The following is a 12,917-nucleotide window of genomic DNA, read 5'->3' as shown; positions in this document are numbered from 1 at the left end:
TTTTTTGGGGCGGAGGGGGGGGGGGGGGGGGGGGGGGGAGTGTGAGCGCGTAAAAAATTAATAAAAACAGTGCTAGTAATAAACTAATAATAATGTGGCAGGCAACTGGCAAATAATCACTGGGGTGAAGTTCAATTCAGCCCCCTAGAATGGACCAAATTATCAATTCAGCCCTCTAGAGTGATTAAGACCCTGTTTAATAAATTAATTTAACACTTAAACTTAATACATTTAAATTTTAACATATTCAAACGCATTTGATAACTAAAAATTGAATATCTGAATTATTTAAGTATCATTGAATTTTCTAAGTAAAAATTGCTCTAAAAAATAAAATAAAATAAAATATTATTTACTTAACTCTGAATGTAATATATACTCAAATACTTAAAAATTTAATAACTTAATTAACTCAAATTTTAGATTTCAAAATTCAATTTTGCACCCTAAATCTCAATTAAGCTCTCCAACTAAGTAAGAATTACATCCCAACTCATTACTCAATAAAATAGGAGGATCTCACTCTTCACTAATCATCGAGAAATATATATTCATCCAAAATTATCGCAGTATCCTCAAGACTTGCCCTTGTAATAAAAACTGCAAACGCACAAGCAGCAGCAACTTAATGCACGAACTCGCAAGAACCTCCTCCCCACTTTTTATCTCGCGTGATCAACTCCAGTTTTGGTTCAGAAAAGTGCGTGCATGCCTCCTCAATAGAAAGAAAAAGTCAGTCATTTGCAACCATGGCATCTATTGCAGTATTATTTCCCATTTTCGTTATTACTAATCTACTCTGAGGTGGAAGATCTCGAGCCCTCGAGGATGTATCAGCATCGACAATGATTGAGTTCTCCTCCTTTAGATCTCCCCTTAAAATTTCCATAGCAATTTCATTCTCAACCAATTGCTGAATCACCCGCTTCACAGGGCGAGCTCCAAAATTAGGATCGAAACCCAGTGTCGCCAGAAGATTGACTGCTTCCTGAGTGTAATGGAGGTCAATTTTTTTCAGTTTGAGTCTCTCCTTAACACGACTCATCTGCAAAAGCGAAAATCAATGTCTTCAAAATGCTTGGAGTAAAGAGCGCAGGAAACATGATAAAACTTCCTGGTCCAGGAACATTTGACACACTTTTTCAGTCAGTTGTGCGTCTGAAAAGATTATATCAACACAATCAAACGTTACAAGAGTTCATCCTAATTTTACATTATGGAAATTAGCTTAAAGCCTTGACATCAAATTTGATGTCGGGATGTGCAATGTAGTGAATTTAGTTGATAGGACTCAAGAGTTCTGCACCTTAAAAATGATCAGCAGATATGAGATTGTACAACATACACGAGTTTTTCCAACTCACATGCTGTAGTAAAGATCATAAACAGAATAATAAATCAAGTTATACTTGAAAGGAACTAAAATGATATGCCATGTATCTCACAAGTCACGCCATCCGGTAAGTTTAGTGAGAAATTGTGGACTAAATTGACGCCTTTTGAATAGATAAGGGACTAAATTGGCGATATTGAGAGGTTAAGGATACTGCAGTGATACAGGCTTAACAGGAAGGGAATCAAATCATCAAAGTGCCCAAAATGAACCCAAAAAAATAAGGTAATCACTATTCAGTGAACAACTGAAAAAACTGGAAAAAAAAGGAGCTCTATGCAGAAAATAAAGCATGACCCAATGCTTACAAAGGACAATCAGGTCAAATAGGCCAAATTCTACATCCAGGAAAGGGATATATCTATGCGTTCATATAATTTGGATTGCAGTAGTGTGACCATCAAACCAAATACAGCTGACAAGAAACTTACTGCATTTGTGCAACTATAAAATCCCAAACAGTCATAGTAACATTCAATCTTTCTGAACAGAATTAATTGGTACTAATCTCAGCATTGGTGTCCAGAGTAGACTTCACTTGTTCTTAGCCTGAAGTCAAATATATTCTCATTTTACAACAATAAGTTGCTTTTACTATTTATTTTCCATCACAAACATTAAAAGTTTCAACTCAACCTCAACTTTCAATGGAGGAATGTTGCTAGGACAGACATTAACTGTCAGATGCGGAGTAAACAGTAAATTTTGCTAAGTTATTCTGCCTTTAAAAAATTAACATGGACATCCCCTTTCAAAAAGGCAATGAAGCTCATTGAGAATTTGTGTGGATAACTAAGCTTTCAATCTAACCAATCCCCAAAAGGATATTTCGTTCCCATATTTCCTCTTCCATGCTAAATTGTTTCAAGGACATAGCAATTTAACTAGGTGTTTTCTCTGATTCTTCATTTACATTGCTCTACCTTTTCTAATCTGGAAAAAAGGGATAAAACTTGTTAACTTCATAGAATTAAAAATTACATCATGACAACAGTAGTTCTGAGAACACAATGCTAAACAAAAAAAATTGAAAGTACAACCCATCCAATTCTTATAAATCATGCCGATACCATTCACTTTAACTAAAGCTAAAATAAATCCAAAGGGCGAGACTTGTTTATGGAAGACACCAAGTGCTGTGACAAGGTAGATTCAGTACTCATGTCATATGATATGCAGCAAAGTGAAATAAGTAGAGAAAGAAAATTATGTTGAAAAACATAGTCCTTTATCATTAGGATCCAGGCATTATCAGAATAATATGTTCATCAAAGGTTGATGCCCTATTGCTAAAGAATCTGTTAAACATCATCTTTTTCAAAATGTTAATAACTATCTATGGTATTAGGGCGATCTCTATTCTAATGCCTATTCTACAAGTTCATAACCTCAAACATGCAACCAACGTTTATAAATTAACAAACCGATCTCAGTGTACCTATACCAAGCAATAATGTCACAAGGTGTAAGTCTTGAGAGAGTCCACAAAAAAATAAAGAGAGAGAGAGAGAGAGAGAGACATCAAAACATTTGATCACAAAAGACTCAGTACCTGTAGTTCAACAATTTTGCAGATTTGTTTGGAATCCAGAGGTTGGAAAACAATGTACTCATCAATTCGATTCATAAATTCCGGCCTAAAAGTTTGTCTAGCCAACTCAACCACCTGCTTTTTCATCAGATCATAAACTGCCTCTTTACTGTTCTCCGTGTTTCTAAGAGTTTCAAGGATATAGTGAGAACCAATATTTGATGTCATAATCACAACAGTATTTCTGAAACTAACAGTTTTTCCCTGGGAATCGGTGATTCTTCCATCATCCAACAACTGTAATAGAATGTTAAAAACATCATGATGTGCCTTCTCAATTTCATCAAAAAGCACAACTGAATAAGGCCTACGACGGACCACTTCAGTGAGTTGCCCACCTTCTTCATAACCCACATACCCCGGTGGTGCACCAACCAATCGAGAGACTGCATGTTTCTCCATGTATTCACTCATATCTATCCGCACCAGAGCATTTTCAGTATTGAATAGGTAACCAGCAAGTGCCTTTGCAAGCTCGGTTTTACCAACACCTGTGGGACCCATAAACATGAAGCTTGCAATAGGCCGATTTGGGTCGGACAGGCCAGCCCTTGAGCGCCTGATTGCATCAGCTACAGATTTGACAGCCATATCCTGACCAACTACCCTTTTGTGAAGTTCCTGTTCCAAAGAGACAAGCTTATCCCTCTCAGACTGCTGAAGATTTGATAATGGGATGCCAGTCCATTTGCTAACAATTTCGGTAATATCAAGATCTGTCACTTCTTCCCGGAGCAAAGATTGTTCAGAGTTCCGATAGTCAGCAAGGTTCTTCTCAGCTTCTTCAAGTTGGCGCTGGAGGGACATCAGTGTCCCATATTTGAGTTCAGCAGCACGATTCAGGTCATAATCTCGCTCAGCAGCTTCCATTTCAAGGTTAACTCTGTCAATCTACACAAAAATGGTTGAAGAAAAATTATATAATGAGCAAGTAGAACATAAGATAAACAGTATCACAAAAAAAAAAAATCTAAACAGACAAATCCACCTCCTCCTTAATTGAGCGTATTCTATTCATAAGAACTTTTTCACTCTCCCACTGTTCATTCAACTGTCTTTGTTTCTGCTTAAGAGATGTCAAATCGTTCTCAATCTTGCTTAACCGTTCTTTAGATAATTTGTCGGTGTCATTTTTGAGAGAGAGTTTCTCCATCTCTAGCTTCATAACAGCCCTATCTATCTCATCCAACTCTGTGGGCTTCGAAGTGATCTCCATTTTCAATTTTGCAGCAGCTTCATCAACTAGGTCAATGGCTGAAAAAGGTAGAAAGAAGGTACATAAACTGGAAGCAATTTATAAAAAATAAGATAGTTGATAGCATGAGGAAAATACTCTACTAGATCCGTCAAGTCATAATGAGTGCACATACGAACAATCTAGACACCCATGAAATAAAGATTGTTCTCCACATCGATTCCAGACAAAAACACTTGTACTTGCTCTTTTGGTTCTTGATGAAATGGACTCATCTCAATCAAATTACAGCAAACAATGACATCAGCCTCCCAAGAGTTGCCACTAGAGTAACTTGAACAATGTGATAAATTAAATAATATGTTTAAGCAGAAGTGGAAAAAAAAACAATAACGTTTGTCGGAATTTGACTGATCTGTTAATTTGGCATATTTGGGAATATATGCAGCCAGTTTGAAATAAGATGGATAGAGAAAGGTAGTTGCTACCATTTTATTTTGTACGTTTCCAGCAGCATTCACCATAGTGTACGAAAGGTAACTTGCCTAAAAATCAGACCTCCAAAAGCACATGAGAAAGAAACTAATTGTTGTCCCTTTCCCAAACTTTTTGTGGCAAGCAACCACAATTTTAAGGCTTCCAGTAGCCACTGAAAGATTTCATTCCTATTCCCCATGTAACTCTATGCATCCAAGTACAAGTATTGTACATTTTTGCTCTTTTAACTACTCTGCATTGAGATAACTGACCAAATCCCAAACTACTAATAGTCACTCCAAAAATTTTGACTCCGACAGGACAAAGCACACGAGGCATACTGTTGAATTCTAAGGACAATTACAACCAAAAACCCAATTTTGCTTGATTATGGATGCTGAGATAACCTATTCTCCCCAAAAACCATTCCCCCAAACATGCACTGCAAGCAGTGACAAAGGAATGTAAAAGCTTCTAAAACTATAAACATTGGACCTCATTTGAAGCAAAAGCATGCAGAATCAAGCTAAACCCTTCTCCATCTCAAGACCTTCTACTGCAGGTTGATCAACATGTCAGTAACGATCGCCCACACCAAACCAAGAAGCTTTAACAGTTGCTTTTCAAAAGTAAGTATAAAAGTAGGAAAAACTATTCAAAACTAAGAGAAAAAGTAGGAAAAAAAACCATCTAATGTGGTATGCAGCACTGAAAAGAAACTAGTACATCGGTTGGAAGTTATTATCTTCTCACAGTTTGTTTTGTGTAGGAGGTGCATCCTTTTGTCCTCTTACGCCTTTAGGAGCATTAGTCTTATTGGAATTCTCGTGTTGATTGTTCCTAACATCATCCGCTCTTGGGCCTCATTTCTCACAATCCTCTCACTCATGTAGTAGTCAAATAGGCCCTAGAAGTTTATTCAGCTAAAAACCTGGAATAAGACAGATATATCCTACCTTTGTCTGGCAGAAAACGCTCTGTTATATAACGATGTGCCAGGACTGCCGCTGACACAAGTGCACTGTCAGAAATCTTGACCCCATGATGCAGCTCATACCGCTCACGCAATCCACGAAGGATGGAGATAGTATCTTCTACAGATGGCTCACCACAAAATACTTGTTGGAACCTACGTTCTAGAGCAGGGTCCTTCTCAATGTACTTCCTGTATTCATTCAATGTGGTTGCTCCAATGCACCTGAGCTCACCACGACCAAGCATTGGCTTTAACAAGTTTCCAGCATCCAAAGCTCCAGCAACAGCCCCTGGATTGAAGGTAAGGAAAATGGTTAAGAACCATGAAGAAAGAGCAATGCCACAAAGCTTATTACAAAGCTAACGACCCCAAATTCAAGGAAGAAAAGATGGAGGAGAGAACTAAGAAATGGCGCCATAAATATCTATATATGCTTTGAAATTTAGCATACACCCAACACTGATGTAGAAAGGCCTTCTTCTAGTGGGAGTTAAATGGCCTAGATAGATTTTTGGAACAAGCAGGTTGAAGTATCTATCACACGTCGAAACACGTGCAACTTATAACCTCTGACTCCACTTACATCTGACATCCACCGTAAATTATCAATTGCATGAAATTCACACTGTGAACAAAAGTTTAGAAGATCTTTAAAACACAGGCAGTTAAAATCCTCTCAGGACATGATCACTAGACTATACAACTCAACCTATAGTAGAAGCCAGGAGAATATATTGGAACCCAACTGGTAAAAATAATGAAAATCTCAATTTACAGTCCTTCTAAAGTGTGGTATTTGGAGGAGAGGAAAGAAGTTTTACATAACAGGCTATTTGGAGAGAAAAAGCTCTGGAAAAACTGAAATACAATTCTTCTTGTGGTGTCCAAATAGAAAGAAAAAAGAGATAAAGGTGGAAACAAGAACTAGGACCAAAAAATATTAGAGTTATATGAGAAGAATGTGACAAGTTAGAGGAGCAGAATGACATGGCTCAAGTGTGCTTCATGGCATCAGGGAAAATTTTTTAATAAGACATTAAAAAGGGAAAATGATGATGTTAGCAAGGTTAATGTTGATCTCATATCTGAGAGAAAGGAATTAGAAAAGAAGATAGACGAAAGAAGTTTATGAAAAGACTAAGGAAGAACATATTATGTTAAAGAAAAGAATTGATGACTTAATAATGATCTTGAGTAAGGAAAAACAAAAAAATGTGTGGAAAACAAAAAGGTTGTAAATACTCGAGTTAGAAGAGGTTTTACTGTATATAGAAAGCATGGCTATTGTTTTATTAAGATTCCACTTGTAAACAATCCAATAGTAAAATGTAATTATTGTTGTCAAGTTGGACATGTTTATAAATTTGTCATGTTAAGACAAATGTGCATCAGCTTTTGGGTCATTCCAAGAAGGGTTTTAGATGTATTATATTTTGTTGAAGAGTGTAGGTTAACAGTATCAGAGATGGATAAAGACTTGGGAATGTGCATCAGCTACGGTTAATCCTGAATGAAAGGAACAAGAGAGCTTTCAAGGCTTAAAAAAACCTGCATTGATTTTGAAGCAGAGGATTTTGTTTCATGTTCTCTCTTGGAGTAGGAAGAATATTCCTTGAGATATGGAACCTTCCATTAACTTCAGCTGTAATCATATGGAGGCTGTATATGGGGAATACAATTGCTGTGAATAATACTCTTAACCTCTCAAAAGAAAAATTAAAACTTTAGCGCTTGAAATTGGAAACATATTGTAGATTAGTGTTGACATAGCTACTGATGCACAAAAACCTACACCTTTTGTTACCATTTAAGAGTAAAATTGTAGCGACACTCTGTCATGAGTAATATCATCAAGCACTCAGAAGTAATCTAATTGGACATTATATTCAATACATGTGAATATTTCCAAGAGCAAAATATGGTGAAGTTAATAAGTTATGGAGCCATTATGAGACACCATCATTGCTCACAGGGCACTGTGCATTCTATGCTAAAGATAGTTCTGAAAGAAACAATAAAGCACAAATAGTAATCTTAAAATGCATGTGCCTTCACTGGATAAAGTTCTATAGAGATTACTAAGACATGATGGCAGCTTATAGGAAAATCACTAGGTACATTCAGGTGAATGAGCCGATTGTCTCTAGACTTGCATACAAGTAAGATAATTTGGTAGATCAGAGATTCAGTAATTGGCATTAAAACAGCTCATGGGCTACAACAGATTTTTATTTTTTCGTTAAAGGAAGTTTCAGCTGTGAAAATTAATGTTGAATACAAAATCGACAGAAGAAATATCTAGACAATTGACTTTGCAAATCCGAAACCCACACCAACCTGCACCAACTACAGTATGTATCTCATCAATAAATAATATTATCTGCCCATTTGAGGCAGTGACTTCCTTCAGAACAGCTTTAAGCCTTTCTTCAAAATCTCCTCTGAATTTAGCACCAGCAAGCAATGAACCCATATCCAAGGAGATCAACTGAAAGGGTAAAAGAATACACAAGATGCAAATTGCTTCACTAAAACTAGTTCCAAGAAATAATATCACAGTAAATACTCAAAAAGATAAAAGTAATCAGTTATGAGAAATCAATCATCTGGTATAATGTAACTAAAGACACAGATATAACAGCACACAAGCTCCATGTCTAAAAACAATAACCTCACTTTAACTAATTCCTACAACATATCACCTAGATTTGCAAGCTTCTGTAAACATATGACTAAAAATATTAATTTTCATCCAAACTCCTATAACTTTATTAGATCCTTACTTCAGGATTTAAAACATGTGGCTTGCCATAAATCTCAGAAAGAACACATCACAGAATTACTACAATGTTATAGCAATAATTGGACTCAAAGGTAAACCTGATCACACCTTACAGCTGATATGTTCCAATCACAACTGCAGAGTCCGCAAATAAATTTCGCAGAACAGCATTTCCATAATTGCTAGTATTTTACTTGTACACTTGCATCCTAAACGTGCTACATAAAAAAATCAATCAAACTACTCCCAAATTCATCAAGAATTTAAGAACTCAAGATACTAACAAGCAGATATTCTTAGCACAACCAAATTATGTTTTCTTTTCTGACTTCATGATTGATTGCACATCAACACTTGAAAGATGAATAAACTGAAAAACAAGATAATAACCTTGCGATCCAATAAAGGTTCTGGAACATCACCGCGCACAATTCTTTGAGCTAACCTGTAGCAAAAATAATTAAATCACCTTAACGTTAGACTTAAGCGCTACAATGCAATGAAAGCAAAGAATGAAACAGTGCTTTCGGTAGAGCTGCAGATTTAAAGCTTGATATAACTTTTGCATTAGGTTGAAAACTCTCTTTTAGCCTGGGCATCAGCATATGTTCCCATATATTCTAGCTTCTATACTAAAAAAGGGGACAGGTTTGACCCAAACTCTTCTGGACTCTAATATGAAGTTGTCTCTTTGATAAACATGATGTTATGAAAAGATAACACAATATAGCCTCAGATCTAAAATGATTTAGACATTGTAAAATCAGCAATCAATTCACAAGCTAAAAAGGGAAATCTGAACTTGGATTCTACGAATGACAGCAAAATTCTCTGATAAAAGCTAGCTCAACAAATGTGATAAAACGAGCATCAGTAAAGAAACAAAAAAAGACAACAACAACAATGCTCAAGGAAATAAAAGCCTCTAAGAGTAATTTCAACTCGTTTCAACGCACTGTCACTCTACTTTGTTCTGTCAATGGTTGTCTTTGCACCATGGTATGTTTTGAAAAGAAAGAAGGTTAGAAGGATAATTGAAATTGTTTGCCACATGATTACCCTTTGAAGAGATATTCAGACACTTCACGTGCAAGGTTAGACATTTAGGCCTTGCATTTGGAACATGCACCACTTTTCGCACTCTTTTTAGTCCTCAGACAAAGTAATCCAAGACTAAATGTAGTTTAATTCATGGGACTTGTACATGAACTCAACATGCATTGCTACATATAATATAACTATATATAGTTTAGTTCTCAACATGCACCACTAAATAATAGATGACAACAACTACCGGGTATGAGAAATACCATGCTAAATAAATCCAACAAAATGCAGGTGCCATTCACTATCAAAAGAAAGAATGATTTACTAAGTTTATGTAAACAAAAAGCATAGAGATTTTAGAGGTCATACCCTTCAGCAATTGCAGTTTTCCCCACCCCAGGTTCACCAATAATAACAGGGTTGTTTTTGGTTCGGCGACATAATATCTGCACACATCTTCGAATTTCATCATCACGACCAATAACTGGGTCAAGTTTACCCCGTCTAGCAAGTTCTGTTAAATCATTGCCATATTTCTCAAGTGCTTCATATTTTCCTTCTGGATCTACACAAAATTAGCCCACACAGATGAGCAGGTAGTACACAACACGCAAAATTATTTTCTAACAATGATTGTAAAACAATCTTTCTTAATTAGATCTTGCTAAATTATTTTCTGCAGCAGTTAATCTCAAAACAAAATCTACCTTTGTGCAAAATTAACTTTGTCAGTTTGCACTTGATTATCTACAATACATGCATAAAACACTGAACATTCTTCTGGGATATGTATAAACCTCTTAACCAATTTCTATTGTTTCATTTCCTACTTGTAATCTCATACATAATTTAGATTAAATTTTACATGCACCCATCATAACATCCTTATTCATGCTAACTCTTATTACAAACATAATCTCTCCCAACTGCCAGATTTTATACCACACAAGAAGGCTATCTTTTCACCAATACAGTGCTATGATTTGATGCTATGCATATCCAATGGTAAACAAAGTTTTACAGCACTTCCCCTTTCACTTCATAACCCTATAATTCTAGCAATATACTTGTTGCGCTAGTATCAGGAAGGTTCTTGAGAGATTATTCCCTGCACCTATTTTATCCCAGTCTATACACAAAAGCCCAGATTAGCCCGGTTGTAAGTGTTTCCAGAAATGAGTCCAGCTCAGATCAAAATCAAAGTTGAAATTGCTTGTATCAAGAGTTTAATGGGAATCAAAGGAAGGTAAAATTAGCATCCTCAACAGCTAATGAAACTAAAAGCTCATGAGGCAAGTTGCCGTTTCTTAAAACATAAATGAAGTAGCTTTTGTTATCACAATATAGCTTGCATAAACAAGTTAATCAACTTACTTGAAACTTTGATATCAAGTTAATATGCATCAACTGGAATTACTTTAGTACATACTCTGGTCAGTTACTCTCTGACTTCCACGAACAGCAGTAACAGCATCCCTCAAAGCTTTCTCAGTAAGCTGCAGATTCCTAAATAACATCTGACCAAACCTGTTATCGGAAGTGAATGATAATAGAAGATGCTCCACAGACACAAAAGAGTCCCCCATATCTTTCTTATGCTTTTGTGCAGCATCCAAGAGAGAACTGAGACTGGAGCCCAGTATCGGACCACTGGTATCACCTGTTACCTACCAATAACATACACTTATGGCCAGGCGGTTAAAGGAAAGACATCAAGAGCGGGAGGCATACCTTAGGCTGTTGAGATATAAACTCCTCTGCAGCTTGTAGAACTGATGTATTGTCTAGCCCTGCCTTGGTGAATATCCTCCTAGCTAACCCATCCTTCTGCTCTAGCAGTGCTTTCATTAGATGCTCAGTCTCCACCACCTGCTGTTTGTTGGCTCGTGCTGCATCAACAGCACCAACTACTCCATCCCATGCCATCTCAGTGAACTCTGAATTATTTATCTGTCAAATAAGAACAAATCTATAATAGCTAGAAGCAAGCATGAGACGAAAAACTTGCAAATAAATATCAAAGTGCAACAGGAATTTTCTCCAACAGCGGAACACTCCACAAAAGAAATAATAGGAAAACTAAGTGTGACAGTTTGTGATTAGCTAAGAAGAAGCAAGGAGTTTCTGCAAGTCCCACTAATAGCAGGTGGAAGAAATATTACAAGCAAAGGAGCCATGACTACAACATTCAACTTAAAGAGAAGGCCTCTTTCATCAATAATTCCTCTTTGCCATTTTCCCCCCATTATCTTACCACAAGTCTCGAAGACAGAATAGTGGATTACTGACATCTATGATTCCTTCAACAGAGCTACTCCAGCATCTATAAATCTTTCCGTGCTGTTGTTCCGATATACAGTAATTTAATTAATATGCACCAGACGAGAATCACAGTGTTTTAGATGCATAACACATGATCGAATCTAAAACCATATATGGAATTTCGCGAGCTTCAAGGACGTCAATTTTCGGCTAAATACGGTGCTGCACTGCCTGAATGAGTGAAAAAACAGAACAACAAATCAACAATGTTGCACCAGACGAAAGGTCGGCACTGCATGAAAGAGTGAGAAAACAAAACAACAATTTTGCAGTAAACAAAAGGAGTACAATTTAAATATCCATCCGACTCCTACCCACAAAATGTGGAAAAGTACTCTTTACAACAATGTGTCGAGATACGCATGAACAAACTTCTCCTTTCTCTTGTTTAGACAAAACCCAAAAAAAAAAAAAAGAAAGAAAAGGTGATGACCTGGCCGGAGCTGGAGCTGGAGACAGTGGAGTAAGAGCGAGCGAACACTTTGCTCAAACCGACGTCGTTGAAGCATGATGGTGTTGGAATCTCCACACCGCCAAATTCATTGACAGAGCGAGGAGGGAAACTGCTACCTGAGGAAGAAGAGAGTATTTGGGCAGCGCGACAAATTGACGGTGGCCGAAAGTTAGAGCGAGAGACCCTAAGGGCGGCCGAGAGCGCTATTCTACTGAGCCTCGACGTCGACATTAATTCATCAAAACCGGAGCCCCAAATTAGAGCTCAATCTTATAACTTCGGACCAGTTTTGCAGCACTAAATTAAAGACGAAAAAAAGAGCTCGTCGTTGAAATTGGTTTTGTTTGCTTTTACGTCCCAAGTTGGAACACTGGAGAAGCTCGAGGAAGAGGCAAAAGCCCCAGCCGCGCTGAGAAGGCTGTAGAAGGCTAAGACGAAAACATCGAAAAAGTTCTTTTTTTTTTATTTTAAGAAAAAACTGTTAACTTCATTTTGGCCCTCCAACTGAATTTTCTAGCCAGCCCATGATACTGAAAAGCCTCCAACTTTTCACCCTTCAATTCCGATCCATGCGCAATTTAACATCTAAATCATTCCAAAAAAAAATTTCAAGTAATTGCAAAAAAAGTTCCAAGCCATTTTAGTAATTTCAGCAACTATTTATTATTCTTTCGGTAGTT

At 36.8% G+C, this 12,917-nt stretch overlaps 1 protein-coding gene across 2 annotated transcripts; it reads right to left on the bottom strand.

The window, feature by feature from the left end:
- Nucleotides 1-384: 384 nt before the first annotated feature.
- On the bottom strand, nucleotides 385-12,682 carry LOC113707018 (chaperone protein ClpB4, mitochondrial). Of its 2 annotated transcripts, XM_027229174.2 has the most exons (11): nucleotides 12,217-12,356; nucleotides 11,716-11,954; nucleotides 11,193-11,411; nucleotides 10,891-11,128; nucleotides 9,831-10,026; nucleotides 8,805-8,859; nucleotides 7,970-8,120; nucleotides 5,613-5,921; nucleotides 3,973-4,238; nucleotides 2,946-3,875; nucleotides 385-1,045 (listed from the first exon to the last, which is right to left on the bottom strand). In XM_027229174.2, the coding sequence occupies exons 3-11, from the start codon at nucleotides 11,385-11,387 to the stop codon at nucleotides 734-736; spliced, it is 2,652 nt and encodes an 883-aa protein (XP_027084975.1). In that variant the 5' UTR covers nucleotides 11,388-11,411; nucleotides 11,716-11,954; nucleotides 12,217-12,356; the 3' UTR covers nucleotides 385-733. The 2 variants fall into 2 exon arrangements, with proteins under 2 accessions (XP_027084975.1, XP_027084972.2); XM_027229171.2 differs by lacking the exon at nucleotides 11,716-11,954 and having other exon boundaries at nucleotides 12,217-12,682.
- Between the last annotated feature and the right edge of the window lie 235 nt (nucleotides 12,683-12,917).

The sequence above is a fragment of the Coffea arabica genome, chromosome 8c, assembly GCF_036785885.1.
Source record: "Coffea arabica cultivar ET-39 chromosome 8c, Coffea Arabica ET-39 HiFi, whole genome shotgun sequence".
NCBI lineage: Eukaryota > Viridiplantae > Streptophyta > Magnoliopsida > Gentianales > Rubiaceae > Coffea > Coffea arabica.
The sequence above is the reverse complement of the archived record's forward strand: the minus strand, read 5'-3'. Positions and strand labels throughout refer to the sequence as shown.